General features: G+C 46.1%; 1 protein-coding gene across 1 annotated transcript in view; it reads right to left on the bottom strand.

Annotated features, from left to right (window-relative positions):
• CACNA1E (calcium voltage-gated channel subunit alpha1 E) overlaps nucleotides 1–27045 on the bottom strand; it is a 367243-nt gene that overhangs the window by 70685 nt on the left and 269513 nt on the right. Inside the window, exons 9-19 of the mRNA XM_029227981.1 lie at nucleotides 16973–17088; nucleotides 12466–12519; nucleotides 11757–11846; nucleotides 10601–10810; nucleotides 9708–9820; nucleotides 7952–8064; nucleotides 7458–7589; nucleotides 6908–6980; nucleotides 5934–6051; nucleotides 3816–3883; nucleotides 2249–2346 (exon numbers count right to left, since the gene is read on the bottom strand). Of these exons, the coding sequence (XP_029083814.1) occupies nucleotides 2249–2346; nucleotides 3816–3883; nucleotides 5934–6051; nucleotides 6908–6980; nucleotides 7458–7589; nucleotides 7952–8064; nucleotides 9708–9820; nucleotides 10601–10810; nucleotides 11757–11846; nucleotides 12466–12519; nucleotides 16973–17088 (1185 nt within the window). The remainder of the gene's footprint in view (nucleotides 1–2248; nucleotides 2347–3815; nucleotides 3884–5933; nucleotides 6052–6907; nucleotides 6981–7457; nucleotides 7590–7951; nucleotides 8065–9707; nucleotides 9821–10600; nucleotides 10811–11756; nucleotides 11847–12465; nucleotides 12520–16972; nucleotides 17089–27045) is intronic.

Here is a 27045-nt window from a genome sequence, read left to right on the forward strand (position 1 = left end):
CACAAGCACCGCACCCAAAGCCTGGATCTCTGCTCATCTTGGATGGTCACAGCACCTCTCCCACCTCACTGTGGCCGGATACACACACAGCTCAATGCCTACTGCCATGTGCCTACCAGCATCTCATTCATTCTTTCATTCCATAGATAGTGATTTTCTACTCTGGGCCAAGCATCCCTCCCCCGCGTATCTCTAACCCACTCCTCCTCCAGGCTTCCTCATCTCAGTAAATAGAACCACCCACTGCTAAGTGACAGCCAGCCCTACCCACCAGCATGTTTGGATACCTGTGTATATGTATTTTTAGCCCAGACTCCTGAGTGCAGAGAAAGTGGAGTAGAAACTGCTCAAGGCCCAGAGAATGCTCTAGGGAGGAAGGAGTTGTTTCACCTTTAAAAAATCTTTTAAAAATTTGCCGGGGGTGGAGGGAGAGGGGAGTTTTTTTCTCATGCAGGGGAGGGAGGTCCCCACACATAACTCTGGAATGTTCCTACAAGGCGAGGCCGAGGACATTCACAGGCTTTCACACGAGCTCCGGGCAGAGAAGGGCTCCTCCCTGATCAGCTTCAAGTAATAGATGACAGGGTCTGGGGCCAGGATAGAGGTCCAGCTGCCAGGGCTCTCAGACCCTCCCCAGTGATACCCCAGGACCCCTCACTAAGTTCTCAGGACGGCCAAGAAGCCACAACAGGAATTCCGTGGTTCTGTGGTCACTTCTCAAGGCCCTTCTCCAAGGCCCTCCCCCAGCACCATACAGCGGTCAGTCGCCCCGCAGGGCCCATGGCCTGCCGGTTCCACCAGCAGCCACAGGGCCAGGCTGGATCCTCAAAGAGAGTCTACACTCGCCACTCTAATTTATTACCTCCCATTCTCTCCCTAATCCGCTCCAACTGGATTCTGTTCCCACTGGACCACTGAAACAGCTCTCGGGAAGGTCACTAACAGCGTTCATTTTGCCAAACCCAATGCTCCCTTTTCTGTTCTCATCTTACGTGATCTTTCAACGGTCCTGAGCTCCGCCGTCCACTCCCTCCGTCTGGAAGCGTGTTCTTCTCCACGTCTCCAGGACACCACGCTCCCTTGTTCTCTCTCCCACCTCCGGGCTGCTCCCCATCAGTCTCCTCGCGGGTTTTCCTCGAGGCACGGAGTGCTCTGGCCTCTGTTCTCAGCTCCTCGCTTCTCCAGCCCACCTCTCCCTGAGTCAGCCCGCCCGGGCTGACAGCTAAAATGCCATCCAAATGCAAATGCTCCCCCAAATCCTTATTTCTAACCCCGACTTCTAAACTCCAGACTCACAGGCCAACAGCCCGTTCAACATCTTCACTTGGATGTCTTATAAGCATCTCAAATTTAACGTGGCCAAAATGAACCTTGGATTCCCACTGTTCTCCTGGCTAGCAGTAAATGCCACCATCATCTACCCAGTTGCTTAGGTTCAAACCTAAAAACCTGGGAGAAACGTTTGTTTCTTCTCTTTTTTTTTTTTTTCATCCCCACCTCCATCACATTTATTCCATCAGCTCATCCTATTGGTTCTCCCTCCAAAATACAGACCGAATGGGATGACTTCTCATCTTCTCCATTGCTACCATGGTCTAAACCACCACCAGCTCTCACCTACTTTACTCTAAGAGCCAACCTCTGTCTTCCTGGCTCCAGTCTGGGCCCCTACAGTCCATCTCCACAGAGCACAGGGACCTTTTAAAAGTGTAGATCCTAACCTATCCACCCTTCCCCTCTAGACCCTCCTATGGTTGTAACTAGAATAAAAGCTAAAGTCCTTCACCTGGGCCTTCAGAACCTCCCGGGCCATGTCTCCTTCTCTTCCCCCTTGCTCCCTTCATACCAGCCACACTGGGTCTTGCTGGGGATGTTCCACCTTCGTAATGTCACACGACCATCTTCTACACATTTAGGTCTCTGCTTAAATATCATCTCTTCAGAGAACCCCTCCCAGATCGCCCGAAGGTACTCCACCCAATTCCTGTTCCTCTGCCTTAGTACCCTGTTATATGTATTTGACAGCTATTCTCACTATCTAAAATTATTTCTATGTATTTATCAGCTATCTTGCTCACTGAAATAAAAGCTCTGTGAAAAAAAGAGAGCCTGTCTTGCTCACTGCTGTATTCACAGGACGTTTCCTGGCATGGAGCAGGCGCCCTGTGAGAGTTCACAGCTTTGGAATTGAGCAACTGGCTGTCAGCACAGGAGCCCAGGGGTCTGTGAAGTGGGGACAGCGACTCACTCGATGGAAGGCATGTTGGGTGCAGACATCGGGCTGACCTCCTTGGCCTTCTGCAGCGCGTGTTTCTGGTTGAAGGCCTCCTCTTCTTCCTGTTCATCCTAGACACAAAGCAGAGAGGGCTTTGTCTGGGATCCTCCTGAAGGACAGCAGCTCCCATGGCTCTCCCCAGAAGGCGTTCTGGAGACCAGGCGAAGCGAGACAAGAAGGGCAAGAGGTGAAACAAGGCAGAATGAGGTCAGGTTGGCTCACAGACCTCGGGTGGCCAGCAGCCAGCCCCCTTGAGACAGCAGCCTCCTGGCCAGCAATTCTGGCCTCCACCCTGCCCCACCTTCTCAGGACAGCCGTGCAGTTCTACCCCAGTGCCAGTCCTCAGGGGAGCTGGCCGGGGCTGTGGAGGTCAGAGGCCAGAGCCGACACTTCTCAGATGCTCTGCAGTGTCTGGAAGTGATGGAGGGGGACCCTCCAGGCACAGCCCCCTGAAGTAAACACCACACTTCCCATCACGCCCTCTTCCCTGCACAGCTAAGTGACCCCACCCTGGGGCTCAGGCAGGGACCTTATCCCCTCACCCACATTCCTGCTCATAAATGTCCCTCTATGTGATGACACCAAGGAAAGCCGGTTCAGGTAAAATGACTAGAGCTCCTAAGAATACATACATCTTCACAGCCTGCTCTGGTTTTCACACACATCATTTTACTTGATCCTGTGAGGTATGCAAGGCAGATATATCATTCCTTTTTTACAGATAAAGGAAGCAAGGCTAATGGAGACCAGGGGTCAAGCACAAGCTAAAAGAGCCAATAAGTGGTAGATGCATGACTCACAGCCAGCTTTTCAGATACTAGAGCTGGTATTCTTCCCTGCCTGCAGATAAGAAGACCCCCAAGGACGTAGGGAAGAGCAGTCACGGAAACATCACCAGGTTGCTATGGGCTCTGCCCCAGACCGAATTTGCATTACGTGGGGAGAAGTTTTCACTCATCTCCCGAGACCATCCCACTGCAATCAGTATTGCCTCCACCCCTGAAGAAATGACTCAGAGGAAAGAAAGGAACAGTTCTTTGAGCAATGTAGCAACTAGCTTCATTGAAACTTCCCTCAAGATGACCATGGCCACTGGAGTACCCCAGGGGACACAGTCTAGGAACAGAGATGCTCCTGGCCCCTCTCACCCCCAAACCCAGAAGCATGAAGGCACATGACTGAGGTCACACAGCCACAGGTCACAGGAGCAGAGGTGGGACTTAAATCCAGGACTTTGGTGTCTTCTTTATTTTCCAGGGCATAATTCTGCAAAGGATATCTTTGGGAGTTTGCAGTGACTAAGTGATTATCTTCTACATCCCATGAGAGATCCAGTCTGCTCCAAGGCTCAGCAAACACAGTGAGGGTGAAGCAGGCTCCTTTCATGGACGTGTGGCTCTCCAGCTGTCCACAAGCTCCCCGAAGGGGCCTTCCTGGCAGGCTTGAGCCAGGCAATGCAGACTTTTGGACGCAGCCCCAAAGCCCAGCAGGCACCCAATGGCACTAGAGAACCATCGGATCCCCGGAGAACAAAGCTTACCTTGGTCAGCTCCTGGGCATTGGCCAGATTGTCCACAGCGATGGCCAAGAACACATTCAGCAGTGTGTCTGGGGTGATGAGTTAAGGATGGGCAAGTAAGAAAAGCAAAAGGCTCCAGCAAGGCTGAGAGGGCATCTCCAGGCCTTTCCTGCCTGGGACACCAGCAGGAACAGAAACCACCCCAAAGAGTCACTTAAGCAGCGGCTGTCGGGGGAGGGAGAGAGATGTTATGCAACTCTGTCTGATGGAGAATATGTCTTCTCTCCTTCCACATGTCATCTCTTTGTACAGGACAAAGAAATACCTGAATCAAAGCTCCCAGAGGGCAAAGTGAGCTACTTTGTGACCAACTGGCCTTCCATTTCTGTGACTCACTGCCTAGCTTTCTTTTTATGGGTTTCTCATGTTTAGTTTATAGTCTGCTCTGGCCCCTAGAAGTTTTCAGGGCAGAAAACTTAAAGGAATATCACTGTTCTGTGAGACTATGGAAAATGCAAAAATATAGCTGCAGCACATGGCTGTCCCTTTTCACTCTAGCAATCCCAATTCAAGGCAAGTCCCACCCCCAAAAACTTCTAATGATCATGTAGAAGTTTGCAGTTTATAACGTAACATTCAAGCAAATTATCTCATTTACTATTCATAACCATCAAAGGAGAGAGATATTGCTTCTTCCTTTCAGATGTGAAAACTAGAAGCTCAGAGAGATTAAGTGACTTTCCCAAGGCCACACAGCTGGTAAACAGAGTTGCTGGGATTAAAACCTAAATCTCTCTGGTCTAGAGCCCATGACCAGCCATGGATTTTGGAATTAAATGCACTTAGTTTCTAGTCTCCCTTCACAACTTAGTAATTGTTTGACTTTGATTAAGTTATTTCCTCTAAGTCTTATGAGGTAAGGATTAGATGCAATAGTGCCTGGAAAGCATTTAGTACAGGGTCTCATGAATAGCACAAGTACGATAAATGTTAGCTATGCTCAGTAGTATCAGCATTAATCATAATACTACTATTTTTGAGAACTTACTATGTGGAAGGCTCTGTTCTATATTAACATATAGAGCTGCCACATGATCCTGCAATCCCACTCCTGGGCATATATCTGGAGGAAACTAGAATTCGAAAAGATACATGCACCCCAATGTTCATTGCACACTATTTACAATAGCTAAGACATAGAAGCAACCTGAATGTCCATTGACACATGAATGGATAAATAAGATGTGGGATATATATATACAGTGGAATACTACTCAGCCATAAAGAAGAATGAAATATTGCCATTTGCAGCAACATGGATAGACCTAGAGATTATCATACCAAGTGAAGTAAGCCAGACAGAGAAAGATAAACATCATATGATATCGTTTATATGTGGAATCTGAAAAACATGATACAAATGAACTTATATACAAAACAGAAATAGATCCACGGACATAGAAAACCAAGCTTATGGTTACCAAAGGGGAAAGGGGGAAGGAGGAATAAATTAAGAGTCTGGGATTAACATATACACAGTACTATATATAAAATAGATAACCAACAAGGACCTTCTGTATAGCACAGGAAACTATATTCGATATTTTGTAATAACCTATAAGGGAAAAGAATCTGAAAAAATATATATATGTGTAACTGAATAACTTTGCTGTACACCTGAAACTAATACAACATTGTAAATCAACTATATTTAAATAAAAAAGTCTTTTTTAAGAAAGTAAAAAAAAAAACCATATAATTAATTCATTAGTATTATAATCTTGTCACTATTTCAGCCCATAGTGATCTCTGTCTTTTCTTATTTTCCCCAGCTCATTGTATCTCCAACCATTTACTATAACAGACTCATATGTTTTTATTTGTGATGATAATCTGATAACTTGGATATTATGATATCTGATCATTTGGATGATACTTGCTTATATTTATCTTCTTTACCCAACGAGCAGACGTTCCTTAAGATCGGGATGCTTGTGCCTCTTAGTACACCTAGCAATGGTCACCCCGGTGCTACCCCCTCCCCCAGTATTACCACCATCAGCACCACTACGATCACCTCCTCCTCCTCACATGCTGGTCCCTGCAGGCAGCGTAAGAGAAGCCTTTTAGAAAGGATACAGTTTCCAAACAAGGTGAGCACAATGAAATAGATAGCTGACCACATGCCTGAGCTGACCCCACCCTGGGAGCGGATCCCATTGTACATCACCTCATTCCAGTCCTCACCCGTCAGGATCTACACAAAGCAAACAACAGGCAAATCAGAGACCTGGGTTGGATAAGAAAATGGGGTCAACGGAAGGGGGAAAATTCTGGGCCTGGGTCTTTTCCATCTACCCCTTGCTTGATTATCCTGCGAGAGAGAAAAAAGTGTCACGGCCATGAATAATCCTCAACTTCCTTCTGATATGTAAGAGACATTGAAAACAGAAGGAGAACATCAAAAGGAAAGATTCTATTCCTCAAAATATAGAGTCTCCCCACCCTGACCCAAACATCAGCTTTACCCGGCCTGTGGGAATCACACAGATGAGGTGGTCTGGTCACTGCCTGACTGTCCCCAGGAGCTGCCAAGATACAGTTCCTGAGACAGCAGCATTATTGGAAAGGGCCTCATGGGCTCCAGTTCTGGAAACCTGGGTTCTGGTTCAGCCTCAGATTCTGGCTAAAGAGTGTTCTCCTTTAGCTCTTAGACATTATTGATTTTGAGTTTCCCCCATGATTTAAAAAAAAAAATTTGGGGGGGGGTGCGTGGAAAAGATGCTTCTTTAAATGCACACGTGGGTTTGAAGATACTTCCAATTTCATAAAACCAGAAATGCGATGTTGCTGAATGACTTTGACTAACATCTCTTGCAAACTCACAAGTGTAAGGAGAAAGCCAATGAGGTCATCACAATAGAGCTCTTTTATTATTGGTAAGGACATAGCTATAGAAATACTAGGAATTATAGTGGTGATGATCACTCAATAAGCAAGAGTACCCAGCTGCCTGAGAGGAGCTTGGAGAGGAAAGGGAGAATTCTCTTAACACATCATTTTATAGTGTGCGCACCAAGGGATCCCAAGTAACATTTTTTAACGTCTCATACCTGGAATACAGTCATGATGGCTGCAGGGAAGGTGTCAAAGTTTGCTGAAGGAGTCCCATCATTAAAGTTGAACCTGAAAAAGGAAATTCAGAGAGAATGAAATGAAAATCTCACACACCAAGTTTTCCTTTCCCGAGATTATGCCGTTCTCATCACTACTTTTCCCCTTTCTCCACATCCCCCTGCGCCCTACTCTCCCCTCATCCCAGTAACTTACGAAGACAGTTTCAGTGACTACTACTGGGGGACTGTGCACTTGAAGGGCCCTGGTAATGGGACGGGGTCTGGGCTGATCCTGAGTTACAAAGCCCCAGGCTGTACCTTTCAGGGACAGCTCCAGGGAGAGGGGTCCCCTCAATAAGAACCCTGTACAGTGTGAACAGATTAAAAACAGAGATATCTGTTCCACACACATGCTCGTGGTTGATTTGAGCCACAGACACGAACGAACGAGATAGTTCACATGGCAATCAAATTAGTGACCCCAGCGCTCACAGGTTGAAGTCTAGGTTTTGAGCCTCCTTTGGATGCAAAGTTCATTGGTGCTTACCTGCCTCCAAAGAGCTGCATTCCTAGGAGAGCAAAGACAACGATGAAGAGGAAGAGAAGGAAGAGCAAACTGATGATTGACTTCATGGAACTCATCAAGGAGACCACCAAATTCCGGAGGGATGCCCAATACCTACAAAAAACCCAGACAGCATTACAGCAGTGAACATTAAATACCAAATTATCTCCATGCGCAGCTGGGCATCTGCCTGGTGGTCTATGAGATAAGCCGCATCTGCATACTTGTAGGAAGGAGAGATGACAGCAATAATGTGGCTTCCTTGGGAATGTGGCACAGGATATGACATCATGGGCATTTTTCTGGTTTAATCTTCGGAGAAGAAGAAGGAACTGGAGAACGGAGTGTGGGGTGGAGTCAGAAAGGGGATCATGTGGTAAGGGCATGTGGGGATGGAAGGAAATAAATATAATAAGGCAGAGAGAAGCGTCCACTCTCGAAGGTGGTTGGGAAGAGTCTAGATTCTGATCACTTACTTGGTTATTTTAAATATTCTTAGAAGCCGGAGAGCTCGCAAGACACTGATTCCAAAAGATGTACCAGGTCTGAAGATCGCCCAGACCACTTCAAAGATGCTGCCCACTGTGACCTAAAGAGCCAAACCCAGCCACGGTGAGAAGAGGAAAAGGAGGAGGAGGTGAATGAGGAAGAGGAGAGAGGAGCAATCTTGTATTCCGCAACCAACAGCTCTCACTGGGCCATTGTGAAATTCAAACTCTCCCCTCCCCCACCCAGCCCACCTGCAACAGGACCACCTGTTTGTGAAGGCTGCCAAGGAAAAACAAGACTCTACCACCTCTCTCCCCACTGCTCCCCACTCCCCTTGCTAAATTTCCTCCTTCATACTACAGATTGCTTTACTGACTGCTGTTCTGTCCTTTGTGAAAACTGCAGTAGTCATTCACCACTTCTGCACACCTCTGACAGCCATACTGTTCTTATAACACCTTGAACAGACAAAAGAGTAGTCCTCAAATGAGAAAACAAGTTTAAATTAATACACGTTGCATTCCAATACAAAAACCTCTGAGAAGATCCATGTTCTCTCATTGTCCTAGAATTTAGTGCTAACAAGAATGTTTCAGTCACCTGTACATGAAGTATCTTTCAGTCACTCAGGACCCCATACCCCAACGTGATGGTACTACTTGGTGGCATAGAATCTGACTGCTATAGAAATAGCAACGTCAAATCAACCATCCAATTTGTTTTACGCTTTAATTATGTGTTTATTGAAAGTCTACTACATTCCACACATTGCACTAGGAGAAAGAACAAAAATTAATTCTCACAGCAATGCTGAAAAGTATGTACATAAGGGAACTAAGGTGAAAATGGTCTTTCACTAGTTATTATGCCTGAAAATTGCCTGTACCCAGAAGCATATGTTCCAAGTTAAAACGCAGATTGGCAAGGGCTCAGAATCGTTAGCACCTAACTGGAGATTTGGCAGAAAAAGAAGTAGGTTTGGCAGAAAGAGAGATGGTTCAGGAACCCAAAGTTTTGAAACCTACTTCTGCTGCTAACTGGCTGTGTGAACTTGCACACGAGGTCTCCTATTTACTCATGCGTAAACGGGCAGCCTAACTCCCAGCATCTAACATCGTGGACATCGGACCCCTGCAAGCAGTGGAGGACAAATATGCATGTGAAAGCACCTTGAAGACTGTTAGTAACGCACACATTTATATATCAATATTATTTAGGAAAGTGGACACTGGGTGAAGTAGTCTATGTGGGGACTTGCTAACACACGAGTGTGTATGTGCATATGTGCGTGAATGTTTAAGGGTATACCCAGATAATTTTCCCAATTTTAAAGTGAACTCAAAAACTAAATATATAAGTTTCTCATTTTTGATTAAACCACCTTCTGGAATCAAGTCTTTTGTCCTTCTCCCCCAGGCTTCCCCCAAGATGATAAGTGGTTCAAAACTTTGGCTATGGGTAGCTTTGTAAAATTTACCAAAGTGTTTACTCTGTGGTATGTGTGTTACCATTCAGTAAAACATTAAAACATTAAAAATAAAAGAGCATTTAAAAGACCCAAACAAACCCTAGTACGGCAAGGATTCACTCATTCCTGACCTCCCTTTTGCTAATCCTATCTATTCCCCTTTTATAAACTCTGATTTCAGTGCTTCACGCCGAGAGCCCCGGAGCAAGCTGCTTATCTCAAACCATGGCATAGCAACACCTGGCAGAAGGATGGGCGGGCTCCAGAGCACTTACCCCAAAATCAAAGCAGTTGAACGAAGAGTGAAAATAAAGGCGAGGCCCCATGCCGTACATCTTCAGGGACATCTCCAGGAGGAAGAGTCCCAGAAACAAAAATTCTGCATAGTCTGAAAGCATTAAAGGCAGAAGCGTTGGTTCCATGGATGGCACGGGCTTCTGCCCTCCCCGGTCCAATCGCCCCACCTACAGAGGAACCCTCCACAGCAGCAGGACCTACACAAGCGGGACTTTCAGTGACCATGCCAGCTCAGTGCCAGGCAAAACCTAATGAAGTCTGAAAACGCTCAGACCCAGAATGAGTCCCAGGCACACTCCACAGGTCAGCTTTGCTCTCTTGACAGGTGGCTTTGTCATTGCCCTTCAAATGGTAGATGGCTCTCAGGAGAGAGAGAAAGGGCTTAAGCATGGCTTTGATGAAAGAGCTGGATTCGCTCTCCACACTCCCGGCAGTGACAGCCTCTGGGAGCCTCACTCGTACCCAGCGGCAGCCTTACCCAGAGCTGACCTATACGTTTCCTTTCTGGTCTATTGAAGGTATCCATTTCCCTAGGAACTTTTTCCCTAGGACTTTGGTGACCAAGACACCCTACGTCACTGAGCCTACTTAAGGCACTAAGCTGGCCTTAGACTACCCAAGGTGTAACACCATCTTGTTGACTCATGAGCAAAGATTTGTTGATCTGATTCAATAATGAATGACAGCTAGGAATGGTCGTGTGATAACCCCGACCCCTCGAGGACAGCTCTGGCCTCGGTCACAATGTGGTGGAGAGGCAGAACTCTGGGTGGGCAGGCCCACTGCCAGGCCCACGTGACACCTTGCTCTCTTGACATTCACACCCCAATTGAGCTGCTGCCGTGAAAGCCAGTAGTCACCATTCACTTACAGAGAAGGTGGGTGAGCCACTGGGGCTGGTTGTGATGGACGATGGCCACACAGGCGGTGTTGAGAGCCACAAGGCTCAGCACAATCCAATAAAACACCTGGGATTTAACCATGTGGCGGATAGAGATACGCAGAAGCCGCTCCTTGTGCCGGAAATAGGAGGCCCCGTCCACCTTTGTACTCTTGATGCTGGCTCGGGCGAGGGGTGTGCCTAAGTGGGAGAAGTAAGGAGGAAGAATGAGGCTGCAAAAGACATCACCCTCCGTGGCAAGCAGGTATTCGCAGGGCAAGGTGGGCAGCTTTGGTCCCAGGGCTAGGGTACTGCCACGTGTTATGAGCTAAGAGTTTCCACAGCACAGCAGGGAACCCTGCTTTTCCTCTGGGCACCCTCAGTCCTAGGAAACGGAAAGATTCCCCAGGCAGGACACCAGGCATCCAGCCGGTATCTTGAATCCTAACAGGATCGTGTTTATGTCTGTAACAGATTGGGCTTCTCTCTGGCTTTTCTTTTTAAATATGCTTCAGGCACTGGAATCATCCTGCCGCATTTGTGATTTTTCTGCCACTGGAAGCCTAAAGCAGCGATGAGCTCTGTACGCCTCTTCTGCTTTGGAGGATGAAGTCAGACCCTTCCCTTTTATCTGGGGAGGAAAAAATCTGCCATCAGCCAGAATCTCTAAGGGAACCTGAGGTTGAACACCAGTCATGTTAAAGGGTTGTCAGTAGGAATTTGTTTAAGCATCACATGGAAGCAGGCGATGGAAGTAGGTAGATGCTACTATGATTAAGCAAATGATTGCAGGTTCTCAAATGGGTGTCCTCAGGATCCTTTGAACAATTTCCCAAAGTGGGTTCTCATTATCACATCCAGGAGAGATAGGATATATATGCCGATGGGATACATCTGCCACACTTGAAGAATCTGGGTTGGATTCTTGGCCCTAAGCCCCATGTTTCACATAACAGTATCCCCTGGTCCATCTTTTTCTGTAAGTCATTGTCAACTAGATTAGATTCCAACGCCTTTTCCTAATTACATCCCAAGGTTCTGGATTCTTTGGCCTCCCTTCCTCCTGGTGGTGTTTCTCCAAAGACAGGATGTTCCCTTTCAGAGGAGGTTCAGAGCAGTGAAAGGAGATCTGACAGCCTCCACTCACCCACAGAGGAGATGTCGACACAGTGCTCGTCACTGGAGTCCCGCGTCATGGCCTCCGTCCGGCTCCTTTTGATGGTTGCCCTTCGGAGCACTACACCAGGGAAGGCGGAGGCCAGGGAGAGGACACAAGAACAACCGGATCAGTCTGGTCAGAACTGAGGACTGTGGGCAAGAGGCCCCTCTGACACAGGCGCCTGCCTTTAAATACCCGAGCCAGGGTTAGTGAAGTCAGCAGCACCTCTGACACACGAGGCTCTTGAATCCCATGGGACAGGGCTCCCGAAGCCTTGCTAGAGCTTATCTAAATGCAGTAGGTAACAGGTACTCCGTATCTATTTGTTCTGGTTCTTCATAAACAATGTCACTTCCTGCCAATGAAAGTGGTCCCAAGATGATCCCCACAAATTGTCAAAGAAGATCCCTTTCTGTGCCATTGGTTGTATGATGGCTTTTTCACTGCCCGTATCAAGCACACGCCCTGGAACAAAGCAACTCTTGGATTTCATTTTCATCACTTTAAAAAAACATTTAAATCCATGACTCAATTCCCTTCATTTTAAAGCATGAGGGATTTTATGACAGAGAGACTTGCGTTTCAAATCCCAGAGCGCCCCTCTTTTCTTTCTTTCTCCTCTTTTGATCAAGAGAGATTGCCTCTGCAGAAGAGGGGGCAAATGCGAAAGGAATGAGGCCCTGGAGCACTTCCTTACCTTCTAAGGCTGACGTTCCAGCATTTTTATTTTCTTCAGCGAGCATGACTTCCTCTATATGGAAACAAATGGTTTAGTAAATTATCGGTAAATGCCAAATTACTTTGCAACATGAAAATCCCTCAGGAACGGCTCTGGCTCCAGGGCAACAGAGAGAGAGCAAAGAGTTCAGAGCTGGTCACAGACATCAGCAAGACATCAAGGGTCATGAAGGGAGCACCCGAAGGTCGGAACAGAAAGGAAGGTCTTCAGTGAGGGGGCGCTGGTGGGTGATCGGTAAGATTCAGCTCTGTCTCTGATACACTGTTTAGGAGAATAGCCCTGAGAGCGAAAGCTGATCTTTTAAGCTAAAATCCCCTAAATTGATAAGAATGACAAATTTCCATTTCTGTTTTTTCTTTTATCCAGGTTCCTTAAACCTTTTCTAGCAGCAGGAGCTCCCTTAATTTTGCTTGTCTGCAGCCCCTAGGTCATAACACCTTACCCCTTCATTCTGAAGGTGAGACCGTGTTTTGGGTTCTAGCCCTACTTCTTTAAGGAAGGGTAGAGGAAGATGCTCACAAGCACCCCAAAGAGAGGAGCAGGGCTTATGGGCTTGTCTCCTCTCCCCGCCACCACTTCCGTCCTGCCTAGCTGAGCAGAGCTTGAGCTGAAGAGGCTTGGGCCCATCATGAATTTGCCCCTGTGATATAAAATATAAATATTTGGTTTCTGTCCACCTTCCTGGCACAGAGCTTCCAAACCCTTGGAATTTACTGTCTTTTGTACGCTAATGAGATGACTCACTGTGGGAGAGGCCTAGTTAGTGTAAGGATGGGGGCTGGTTCCCAGCAAAAACCAACCACATGATTAGAAGGTTGTAACTTTCAGTCTCATCCCCCTCCCACCTCGCAGGAGGGGAGAGGGTCTTGAGACTATTCAATTACCAATGGTCAATGATTTAATCAATCATGTCTACGTAAAACCTCCATAAAAACCCTACACGACGGGGCCCGGGGTGCTTATGGGTTGGTGAGCATATCAGGGTACTGGGAGGGTTAAGTGCCTGGAGAGGGCATGTAGGGTCTGCACGCCCCCCAAACCCCACCCTCATACCTTACCCCGTGTACCTCTTCCATTTGGCTGTTACTGACTTGTATCCTTCATAATAAACTGGTGGTAGTTTTTCCTGAGTTCTGTAAGTCATTCTAACTAATTATCAAACCTGGAGCCCTCTGAAATTCCAGTCAGCCGGGAAGAGGGGCAGGTCACCTGGGGACCCCACTGTGGCTGGTGTGTAAAGTAGAGGCAGGCTTGTGGGATGGAGCCCTTCACCTGTGGTATCTGCACTAACCTCGCGTCAGAATTGAGTTGAATTGTTGGACACCCCAACTGGTGTCAGAGAGTGGAAGGCCTGGTTGGCATTGGGATGATGTATTTGGTTGTCGGCGTTTGGAAAACAACCACTCAGTCCCCTGGACGCCCCTCTTGGCCTCCGCAGGAGCAGCCTGTACTCCACAGCGGTGTCACCATTGGCAGGATACTATTTTCTGCTAAGACTTATTAGAATATGCCTCACTGACATCCCTCCAAACTTATCAACAAAACCGCCCTTCTGTCCCATGTGCGCTGGGATTCTGAGCCCAACTATTGGGAGTGGTGTGGATGAGTTGTGATCCCTGCCCCTGTCTCAGCCACAGGCGAGGGAGCTGGAGGCCCCAGCAATCATTCCCCAAGATCCCAGCTGCTGCGGAAAAGTTTGCAGCATTGCTATGAAGCAATGCTTTAATTTAAGCACTTCTAACAAGTAAAAGGACAGGCATAAGAGGGTAAAGTTATTACCATAATTCCACCTGCATAGAAAACTGAGAGTATATCATGCATTTCCCAGGGAGGGGAACATTTTGAGGCTCGGAGGGTACCATGCAGGATGGCCATTATAAAGTCATAACATTTAGCTTTCTCTTTTAAGTACAGCCCTCTGGCAAAACTAAGTTGACAGGTTAAATGTTATTGGTGGGATGCTCCTTGATGAGGACAAAGAGGGTTTTAAAGTCATTAATAGCACTTGCTTTTGGAGGGCATCCTTTTAAAATTAGGTACTTATTAAAATACCTCATAGCAACATGAATGACCTCAGCCAGAGAGTCTTTTTCGTTCTGTGCAGCATCGGGGCTTTGGGATCAGCAGATCTGAGGACCCCCAAGGCAGACGGAGGGTGTATGGTGCTGCTGAGTACCTCTGGGAAGCGCTCGAGGACTCTGGATGGGCTGGAACGGCCCTCCCATCCCCCCCCCCACCCATGCCTCTTGCCAAGTTCGCTTTCGAACTTGAGCATATCTTTCCAGGCAAATGTAACCCATATGTCTCTGAATCACTCACGCTCCACTTGTAAAGGGAAGGGCCAGGAAGCACAATTTGACGTCGCAGTGCGTCTTTTTTTGCTTAGAAGAAGAGTGCTGGCTTTGCCAACTGGAAGAAAGTGGAGCCTTGGGATTCTGCATGCGATTGAAAAGCAGAGCCGCAAAGAGCGGCATACCGGGCTGCCTGACCCCGAGCAGGGCCGTGGCAAGGGTAGGGAGGGTTGTCTTCCAGCTCTGCTGCCAGCCTACTCGCTAGGGTGGTCTGTCAGACGGCTCCCCTGCCCAGGAAGCCAAGGGCAGTTGGGAACTTCAAGCTGCCGGCCTGGCCTGGAGGCAAATCTGCTGAGATACTGTTCCAGGAAGAGGGAGGGGAGATTCACATTCACCTCCACACAAGAGCCTCAGAGGAGAAAGGGCAAAATGGAAGTACAGTCGCCACTCTCACGGCTCTTGCTTCCAGAAGCAGCAAAGGAATGCACATAGTCCCAAACGAGACGTGGCTTTTATCTGGCTTTGACGTGGCACCTTCCATCACACGTGCCCTCTCACCCCTGAAAGATAATCCAAAGTTGACTCCTGAACTGAGAGAGCTTTTGTGTGCTGTGATCTGAATAAGAGTCATAGCATCATTCCGAAGCTTAGAGAAGAATAAGGGTCAGGCACCTAAGTATCCAATCCTATTCCAAATTTTTTCAGAGAGACCTCTTTGTTCTCTGCTTTCTACCAGGAATAGAGCAAAGATGCTGATTATCATGTGTATTTTTTTTTAATTAAAAAATAGTTTACTCTTTTGCTCAGGAAGATATACAACACCAATGCAACGCAACCTTTAAAATAATAAGGAAATCAAATACATCCTTTTTACTGACAGATGTGGGGTGATCGATGCCCCTCATAAGCAGCAGAGCCACAGTCAAGCTTGCATCTGGGGGCTCTGTGGGTTAATGAAATCGGGATAAATCTGGACCTATCCTCGGGGCTGGGCAAGAATTTTTCCCGAGGCTGAGCCACAGGGTGAGGAGCTGGTGACAGCGCAGGGAACAGAGAAAACCAATTCTCACCATCATCTATTAGCTGCCTTACTGCCGTGGCCTCACAATCAGTCTCCCTGCTTCTGGCCTTGTCTTCCTACTGTCTGTTCTCAGTGCAGCAACCACGTGCTCCTTCAAAATCTTAAACAGAGCATGTCCCTTCTCTGCTCAAGACCCTCCTGTGGTTCTTGCCTTATTCACCGGAAAGTCCCAAACTTTACAATGGCCCGTAAAGGTCATACACAATCTACTGCCTCTGCTCCCACCACAGCTGCCCTCATCCTTACTCTTGACACCTTCCCCTGCTCACACCTCCTGCTATTCCTGGAGGGCTCCTGGCCCCTCCCACATTAGAGCCTGGGCACTGGGGTTTTCTTCCCTCAGAGCTCCCTGTGGCTCACGCCCTCATCTCTTTCGAATCTCTCCTCACACGGGTCTACCCTGACCCTCGATTTAAGACTGCAACCTACCCTAAACCCCTAACCCTACCTTGACCTGTTTTCACTGTACTTATCACCTTATCAAAAGTAATTATTTTGTTCATCGCTGCCTTCCCCAGCTACAGGGTAATGAGCTCCACAAGAGTAGAGCTCTGGGGGAATTCTCTGGCAGTCCAGTGGTTAGGACTCAGCACTTTCACTGCGGTGGGTGGGGGGGCCGGGTTCAATCCCTGGTTGGGGAACTAAGATCCTGAAAGCCGCGTGGCATGGTCCAAAAACAACAAAAAAGGTAGAACTCTGGCTCATTGCTGTATCCTAAGTGCCTAGAACAGGACTTGGCACAAAGTAAGCTCTCAATAAATATTTGTGGAATGAACAGACTGTTATTATTAGTAGTAACAGTAGTAGTGTAGAATGTCATCAGCCCAAACTCATGGGTTATGTTACCTTTTACTCAGTTCACCTTGCTAAAATGCCTGCCTCGTGAAAGGCGTTTGGCTGAAGAACTGGGACAGACTCCAGAGGGAGAAAAAGGGACCAGCGGGGAATCCAAAAAGCCAACAAGTCATCTCGAGCTTCTCTCTGCTCTGGTCTAGGCTGCCCCTTTGAATGGAAGTATTGCGAGTGGGAACTGGGGCAGATCCCTGATGTCTGGGCAGCCCATCACCAACCTCCTCCAGCCCCCAGGCCTTACCTGCTTTGTCTATCCACGCACGGTACCCATTCAGCTCACGCTCGATCTGCTGCTGGCGCCGCAGTTTCATGAAAGCTCTCCGGTTCTCCACTCTCTCTCTCTCTTTGGCAAATTCCCTGTGGACAAAGCAGATAAGGTTCACTAGGTTTGGGCAGTGCCATGACTAAAAGAAAGGGTGAAACAAGCAGGAGAGAGAGCATGTTTGAAGAGGCACTATGTATACCCCATTTCCTTTGTCCCAGGCTGCAACGGGGATCTCCTTAAAATGTTGCACAGAAATGCACTTCATTCAGCCTCCCGCAGGAAGCCTTCGCAGATCAGTTTCATTCCAGTCAGCACCAATGCTCTCTACTTGCTCTATTTTGAAAGGTATTGACTTAGTAACGTGACCAGCTAGCTTCCAGAATGCTACGTTATGTCTCTCCGGCTACAACGGAAGCCCTTCACCCTCTGAGGGGCCCAGCTGCCATTTCCGCTCTTAATAACAACAGTGACTAATGTACCTTGACTGATGAGTACGTGCCAGCCGATATGAAGTTTTTCATGCCCATTAGCTCATTTAATCCTCAAAATCACCCTATGAAGTAAGCACTATTAAAATTTCTATTTAACAGATGGGGAAATCAAGGTTTAGGGGAGAGAGGTAACTTGCTGGGATCTGAACTCTACCCATAATGCTGTGCTTCCCCTGGTGGCCCGTACCCTGTGGTGCTCAGTACGGGCTGCCACGGAAGACCATGACACTGAGGCCTAGAAGGGCTGAAATGCTGTTTGAAGATGGCTGGTCGAGATTAAACAAGAAAGGTAAGGACACAGGAAGGGCACGTGGCTCCAGTAGAAAGACAGCAGGAAGATGGGGTGGTGTGGAGGGGAAAATGAGACACACGGAAAAAGCCAGCATGAGGGTCAGAGGTAAGACAGAGCCCACTAACAGGCACAGGGGACCAGAGCCACTCTGTGGTACAAGGTGATTAAAAACAACAAAACCAAAACAAAACAAAAACGAAAGCTCCATGGGAAAAAGAAGACAGAAGAGGAATGAGGGTTCCCTGGCAGAGAGGAAGATGATCAGATTCAACGAGTGAACAAATGAGGATCAAGAAATATTCGTTTGCTAACAGGCCCCTCCAGATACCACCTCTGCACCAATGCCCGTCTCATCACCAAATACCCTTCCAGCCGGAACACCCCTTGCTAGCGTAGTGCCTCCCAGCCACGGCTCACGCACTCTCCTACTGCCCTGGAAGCTGTTCCACTTATTCCAGGTGTTCCCCGTCAATAAAGAGCAACAGCCTGAAGATAAGAGAGTCTAGCACCCACTGTGGGTCCTGCCACCTACTCCCTCAAGTCCAGGGAGGAGAAGATGAGCCAGGGGCTGAGGGACGTGCCCCAGCCCCGGTGCAGGGAAAGGAGAGGTGCCAGTCTACCGTGAGGCAGAGGGATATACTGGTTTGGGTCTCATACGGCCCCTCCTTCCAAGACAGAGAGGGATCCCTCGGGCACAGACACCTTACAATGGTCACAATCAGGCTAAGGGCATGGGGACAAGGCACATGGGCAGGGGAAGTTCTCCTGGGCTTGGTTTCAAGCTCGGTGGGTTCTCCTAAGGCTGCTGTCGGGGAAGGAAGAGTTGAGCAGGGCCAGCGAGAGTCAGGGTAACAGAACTTAAGCCCTGGGACACCTCCTTTTTTCACCTGCCCCTCTGGATTTCAGCAATTAGAAAGTAACAAACAGCTAGCTTGGTTCATGGCGTCACCATCTACCAAAGTTCCTACCTTTGGTTCTTTGTCTTCTTTCTATCCTTCCTGTCTGACGAATACTATTGTTCTGTTGGTTCTATCTTCAGAATAGCACTTGGACCCACCCTCCCTCTGCATCCTTACTGCCTCTTGGTCCTCATCCTTTCCTGCCTGGACAACTGCAATAGCACCTACCTGGTCTCTCAACCACCTATCTCCCTTCCCTTCATTTCATCTATTTCACAGTTATTCCAGTTATCTTTCTAAAATGTGCACTGGATTTTACCACTTCCAAACTGAAAATAATAACCCCAGTGAGTGACATTTATGGAGCACTTTCTAATTTCCAAGCACCTTCATCCATTTTGTGCATTTAATCTTTACAACCAAAATGAGAAGGAGGTAGAACATGTATTTTCAGCCTCGATTTAAAAGTTAAACAACTTGCTCAGGTTCAGGTAAGAGATGGAGCCAGGTTTGGAGCCCAGGCTCCCCACATATCTGCCGGCCCAGTGGCATATTTATATGCTGCTTTCTTTATCTTTTCATATGTATGTGTCTTCATTTTCCAACTACGCTCTAGGGAAATCCAAGAGGGTTTTGCAGGAGGTGATGTTTTGAGCAAGACATTGAACAAGGAGAATTTAAGCAAGCTATGAGCAGGGGAACACAATAATCTTTCTTTTAGCATCTGCATTATTACCAACATCTCCATTTTCCAGCTCAGAAAACTGAATCTTGGTGGTGGGATGAACTGGGAGGTTGGGATTGACATATATACACTAATATGTATAAAATAGATAACTAATAAGAACCTGCTATATAAAAAATAAATAAAATAACATTCAAAAATTCAAAAAAAAAAACCCAAAAACTGAATCTAAGGGGAGTTAAGTGGCCGGCCACTAAGAGGAACCACGACCCTCAGATCTTCTGAATTCCCTCTTCTCTCTACTCTATCCTCCCCTCCTCCACAGTCTCCTCCAACAGCTGCTAAACACCTAACAGACCCTTCAAAGGGCTTCACAGCTGGATCTGAACCTTTCATTCAAACCTCACCTCCCATCAATCTGATCTATCTCTTGCCTACTTGCAGCCCATCACGGCCATGCTTGAAACACAGCACACTTTCCACATTTCCTGAAAAAGCAGTGAGGGATCTCAAGGTTTAATTCACACTGCCCAGAATCTGTTCTTACCTTTTGCCTGAGTCTCTTTTTTTTTTTTTTTTAAACATCTTTATTGGAGTATAATTGCTTTACAATGATGTGTTAGTTTCTGCTTTATAACAAAGTGAATCAGTTATACACATACATATGTTCCCATATCTCTTCCCTCTTGCGTCCCCCTCCCTCCCACCCTCCCTATCCCACCCCTCTAGGTGGTCACAAACCCCCGAGCTGATCTCCTTCTTCAAGGCCAGGTTGAAATGTCACCTCTAATGTTTAGCTTTCCCCTCCCCCTCTCCCTTGCCCCCAGTCTTCTGGCCTCCTTTCTACCTTATCTCTATCTCTTCACAGCTCATGTTACAGCCAGACCTCTATGTGGTGAGTTGTACATGTGACTGTCTCTCTCTCTCTATGTGAGCTTTTTGAAAACATTTTGTCTTACTCAACTTTGCATCTTCCAGGACTAGACTAGGTCTGGCGTATAGTACTTATTCAATAGATTATTTTATTAAAGATACCCAGGCTGACTTGAGGAGCACACTGATAGCTCTGACCTGATTCCCAAAGGCTTAAATGAGGGGGCGCAGCATCTCTGCACTGACCCAAATGGAGCCAGGTGAACTAGCGGGAATTTAGCAGTTGCCAGGTAACTCCTGGACACTGCCACCACTATTTTTCTTTGTTTGACTCCACTAAAATCTCTGTAGCATTCGTCTATGAAGTAGGCAGTGTGGCACCTCTATCTGACCCCCAGGATGACCGCGTGGCTCGATTTCCGGTTGGATAGCCCAAGACACCGCAGCCTAACCTCCCTGTATATTTGGAAGTTTCCTGGCTCCAGTCTCACCAGCTGGCTTCCCTGCTCTCCTCTGCCACTGCAGGCCCCCATTTCCTCCCACCCTCCCACCTGGCATCTTACAGGCCCAGAGCCCAACAAATCTGGCTTGGTCTTTTTAAGAAGCCTCTTGGCTAAAAGAAATAAAGAGTATGCACCAACGGGGCTACTTCCTAAGCAGCTCCCACGTGTCAGTGGGGGGAAGAAGGGCTGTGTTTGGGGTTCTTCTGTACTATGTTTATCATTTGGCCTTCTGTGTTTGTTTTTTTTTTTTCATCTTTGCTCTTATTTATTTTACAAAAATTGGATCATAGCATACTGTCTATAGCACGTGGCCTTCTGTGTTTTGTTTTGCTTTGTTTTGTTTGTCAGCTGGGAGCCTAGGGCAGGAAGTCTGGCACCAGTGTCCTTCATGACACTTCTTAACCCCCTCCCCCTTGACATCACAGCGTGCCCATGGCTTTTCTCTAACTAATCTGAAGGTTCCATGAGGCCAAGTAGAGGCTGAATCATATCACATTCTATCCAGGACCAATGAAGTTTAATCCACAGCCTAGTATTATAGTAGATTCCATAGATTATAAATAAGATATTAAGCTTTTTAAGCCACATTTGTAAAATTTTTATTTTCTAAATCACTTTCATGTAAATTATTTCATTTAGATTTGCAAAAACCCTGGGAGGTTCAGAAAGGTTACTTCCCCAAAATGACCAAATTATCAGGAGGCAGAGCCAGAATTCAAATGAATGCCTTTTGCTTCCAGATTAAGTGCTGTTTCTACGAGGCCTGAGCCGTCTTCCATGTTATGTAGCAGTCAACATTTAAAATCCACAAGAGGGATTTATTTTTCAGCCAAAGGTTGAGGAAAGTAAGGACATAAAAACAGAGTTTTGTGTTTTTTCTAAAAGGACTATCTTTTTAATTGAGAGAGCAGCCTAAAAATCCATTGCTCTGTGCTGGGTTAATAAGGACCTAGTATCAATGTTACTAATTTGTAGCATTAGTCAAGCTAGTGATGTGCTGCTTGATTTTGTGTCTATGTCACAGTCACCATTTATTTATACACATATTGCATTCTGGAGAACACAGGGACAAACAGGATTCAGCTCTATTACCTGCCAAAAGTAAGTGATTATTCTAACCTTAGATTCAACGTGTCTGCCAGTCTCGTGAGTATATATGTAGCCAGACGGAAGAAAGGGAAATGTGTTCCTCCCACTGGCCCCTCTCTTCCCTGCGGACCTGAGTACTCTCTCCTCTTCATAGAGGATTGTCCTGGGGTTATTCAGATGATGATGCTCTTGCAAAGATAAAACATATGGCCATTACCTTACTTAGCCATCTCGATGACCACTGCCAAACTTCTTAATGAAAGGTGCCTCAAGGAGCGGCCCTATGGATATCTCAATTTATCCAGTTTCCTTGGATCAAGCAACAGGAAGTTCAAACGAGAAAAGTCTGGCTTACATTAGAAGAGTGCTCGTGTCCCCTAAGAGCACTTCGCATTAGCCTGTGGCTCAAGGTAAGAGGATGGGTAGTCAGCTCCTTTTCATTTCCTACATCCAGTGTATCCACACCCCTAGATGTAACAGAACTCAAGCTGAGATGCATCTAGACACTCAGGAAAACAAAAACAAATCCCCATGTGATGTGGCATAAATACCACCAAGTCAATTCTCAGAGCTAGGTACCCAGGTAACCTTTGCTGCTAATAAACTGGGCAGTAAACCTCTCTGTCTCAGTTTCCTCTTCAGCTAGTGTTGCCATTAGAAAGACACGAAACCCCCCTACTCATAACCAGAGCAGGAATAAATCTGTTTTAGTCTGGAAGTCCTGAGTGGATTCTTGTAAGAGATTGTAAAATGATAAAAATTCAATGAAATGGCAACCTATGGAATGAAAAGGCAGCCTATGGAAAGGAAGAAAATATCTGCCAATCATGTATCTGATAAGGGGTTAATATCCAAAATATATAAAGAACTCACACAACTCAATAGCAAAAAAAAAAAAAAAATACCATTATAAAATAGGCAGAGGAACTAAATAGACATTTTTCCAAAGAAGACAAACAAATGACCAACAGATACATGAAAAGGTGCTCAACATCACTAATCATCAGGGAAATGCAAATCAAAACCACAGTGAGATGTCACTTCACATGTATTAGAAAAGCTCTTGTCAAAAAGACAAGAGATAACTGTCAGAATGTGGAGAAAAGGGAACCCTTTTGCACTGTTGGCGGGAATGTAAACTGGTGCAGCCACTATGGAGAACAGTATGAAGGTTCCTCAAAAACTTAAAAACAGAATTACGATATGGTCTAGCAATCCCGCTTCTGGGTATGTATTCAAAGGAATTGAAATTACTCTCTCAAAGACATTATATACTCCCATGTTCACTGCAGCATTATTTACAATAGCCAAGACATGGAAACAACCTAAGTACCCATCAAGAGATGAACGGATAAAGAAATGTGGTGTGTGTGTGTGTATGTGTGTATACACACACATACACACACACACACACAATGGAATATTATTTGGCTATAATAAAGATGGAAATCCTGTCATTTGGGACAATATGGATTAATGAAGGCATTATGCTAAGTAAAATATGTCAGAGAAAGCCAAGTACTGTATGATCTCACTTATTTGTGGAATTTTAGAAAAACTGAACTCATAGAAACAACATTTTGGTGGTGGTCAGGGGGTGGGGGAAATGGGTGAAGGTGGTCAATAGGTACATACTTCCAGTTATATGTAAGCTCTGGAGATGTAACGCATAGCATAGTGACGGTAGTTAACAATATTGTGCTGTGTATTTTGAAGTTGCTGAGAGAGAAGATCTTCAAAGTTCTCATCACAAGAAAAGAAATGTAACTATGTGAGGTGACGGATGTTAACCTACTGTGGTGATCATTTCACAATACATACAAATATTGAACTAATACAACTTAAACTAATACAATGTTATCTGTCAATTATATCTCAATAAAACTGGGGGGGGGAAATCCACTGCATTTCATTCAAATATTTCTTACCCAATTCTGTTATCCATAAGTTTTGGCTGTCTTTTTTTTTTTTTCCTGGGAGGAGAAATGGCAGTTCCCCTCAAAACACAGCTGTCACAGAGATGGAAGGATGATGACGTGGAGATGAGCACAGCTGAGCCTCTATTCTGGTTGTCTCATGTGTATGCAAGGTTTGGGATTTTAAACTTCAGTTACCAGAACGAAGAAGGAGGCCGATCTATCTCCCCATACTGCACAGTTACGTACAATTTTCTTCTTACGTCTGACTTAGTGAATTTACATTTGTGACTGCTTTTGTTTTTTAGCAGTTTACATGAGAGGCATAATTGTACAAATCAACTATTCATACATAACCAGTTCCATATTATTCACAATTAGATAAAGTGGAAGAATGATGTAGATAATCTCAGACAAGGTACAACATCCATGTGTGCTTATCACGTTTGACTGGGGGGGCGGGTGGTGGGGAGGAGGTAGAGTTGTCTTTCGAGTCATATTTAGGTTAATGTTAAAATTAATTTATATTTTATGAACTTCTGAACCTATAAAGGAGCCACAGGTAATTCACAAAGCAGCTCATCTGTATATTGATAAATAAGTGATTGGCTTTGGTCCATAGGGTGATGGGAGGGGCTTTGAACACTCACGTTGCTGGAATTTATTATGAGATGACTAACTGCTGGGGGTTAGGAGTGAGGTTCGCTGAAGCCTTGCTCCAATTGGAAATTCCTGCCCATGTTATGTCACCTCAGGATCACAGGGCACCTGAACAGGTATCTCTGTATTTACCTAGTGGCGAAGATGTTCCGGTAGGTCTGCTGTGACAAGAAACGGGAATAAAGACACAGACCTACTAGAGAATGGACTTGAGGATATGGGGAGGGAGGAAGGGTAAGCTGGGACAAAGTGAGAGAGTGGCATGGACATATATACACTACCAAATGTAAAATAGATAGCTAGCGGGAAGCAGCCGCATAGCACAGGGAGATCAGCTCAGTGCTTTGTGACCACCTAGAGGGGTGGGATAGGGAGGGTGGGAGGGAGACGCAAGAGGGAGGAGATATGGGGATATATGTATATGCATAGCTGATTCACTTTGTCATAAAGCAGAAACTAACACACCATTGTAAAGCAATTATACTCCAATAAAGATGTTAAAAAAAAAACAACAAAACACTCTGTAGGAGGATTAGATGGCTCCCAGTTTTGGCTTCTAGCTCCAGACCCCTCCTCCTGGTTCAGTCACATAGGGAGCTTTGTTTACAGATACGGAGGCCCTCGTTGTTGTCATGGCAACCAAAAGGAAGACAAAGCCCGTCAGGAGGGGCTGGCCCCTGTGACTCAAAGACCTGTTTACCCACACTCCTGTATGCACTTGTACACTTCATCACACACACACTGGCACAAATGCACACATGCTCACACTGGCACGCAGAAGCATATGTGGACAGACTGCCAAGCTCACAAATGGCCACGTGGTCATATTTCTATTAATCTTCAAAGCCCATATTTCCAAAGTGCTTCACTGCCCCCAGTGGAACCTTGCCAGTCTTCCTGTAACACGTTTGCTTTAGGAAAGAGGAATTTGGGTTAGACATCAAAAAAAACAAGCCCTTTGACCCTAACTGTCCTAAGACTAACAAAGAGATTGGGGGAGGTCAGAGAGGCAATTGTGTGTTGGCAGTGTTTTCATTTCGATTTCACTGGAGAATGGCATGGGTGTGGTGGGGTGGAAGGGGGTTGTAAAACAGTCTTTCAGTATACTTAGGAGCCTGGGGAACATTTTCTCCTATTTTTCAGAGGAGCAAACGCAGCCCCAAGAAGGTAAATACCTTACTGAAGGTCACACAGTTCAGCTGTATTACAGTTATTTACACCTTATCCCTGGATTTGTTCCAGAAAGGATTTAAGGAGACTTAGGTTGTCAATAAAGGCCAAAACAGCACCCAGTCCTCTAAATGCCATCCAGTGTTGACTCTAATAAGCAGAATGGATGGGCATAGAGGAGGGTGAGGGATGCATTAACTCAGGCACTGCATCATACCATGTCGTTTCTCCCTAGAGATCAGGGGCTCCAGTGAGCAAAAGTCCTTCCCTAAAGCAGTGAAGGCAAATAAATGGCCTTATACAGAGTACTATAGCCCACCCTCACTCCTCCACGCTATACCCACAGCAGTGAAAGAAAGGCCACGAGACTCACAGGCCAGAATATCAGGTGGGAAGGACCTCACAGACCACTTCCCCAAGTGTCGCCTTTTACATGCGAGGAAACTAAGGCACAGAGAGATCAGAGGGCTTGCTGGCCCAAGGCTGACAGGGTGCTCGGAGGCTGACCTGGAGCATCACTTCGATCTCCAGGTTCCAAAGCCAGTGCCATTCCACATCTTCATGATATTTCAGTCATGAGACCTCAAAGAGGCAGATTCTTTTAGGATCTTGGGAAATTTGCTCGGTCTTTTTTTTTTTCCTTTTTCTTCTTGACATTGAGATCTCGTTTATTTATTTGTTTGAGCAGATGCAAGGGAAGGCCTGGCAACTAACATAAAGGACATAATGAAGGAACTATGTTTCCTGTTTTGCTTTTTAACCTTGAAGTTGGTATAATCCTGACTGTTATAGAATAATGATTAAAAGTTCTGAAATGTGACCGAACTGGGTTTAAATCACGGCTCTGTCAGGGACCTGGGGCAAGTTCTTAACCTCTCTGAGTCTCAGTTTCCTCGTTTGTAAAGTAGGAATAAACACTGTACCTCTCTCAAAGCACTGTGAGGATTAAATTAAATAATAGATGGAAAGTGCAAAGTATAGTATCCAGCATAGAATAGGTATTCCAAGTGCCTATTTTAAGAACTGCTGACATTCCTAAGAATGTATCATAATACACACAAACTACTATCAAGGTCCTTATCTATCTATCTATCTATATACTTATTCTGCTTCCAAAATATAATTTATTGAGTGCCTACTACATGGTTGGCATTGCTTTAGCATATGGGGATACAGCAGCAAACATAAAAGTAATAATCCTTGGCCTCATGGAGCTTACGTTCCAGTAGAGGAGACAGGCAATAATAACAAAGATAAGTACAAATATAAAGGATGTTATATACTGATAAGTGCTGAGGGGAAAACAAAACATGAAGAGGAATAGTAAGTATGGGGGTAGGGTCTGGGGTTTGGGGTAGAGTGGCTGGGAAAGGCCTCGCTGAGAAGACTTGAGAAATGACAGAAGAAGAGTGAGACAGCGAGCCATGCAGACTTCTGAGGAAGAGCATTCCAGAAGAGGCAACAGCCAGGG

The sequence above is a fragment of the Monodon monoceros genome, unplaced genomic scaffold, assembly GCF_005190385.1.
Source record: "Monodon monoceros isolate NGI ecotype Baffin Bay Population unplaced genomic scaffold, NGI_Narwhal_1 Super_Scaffold_18, whole genome shotgun sequence".
Lineage (NCBI taxonomy): Eukaryota > Metazoa > Chordata > Mammalia > Artiodactyla > Monodontidae > Monodon > Monodon monoceros.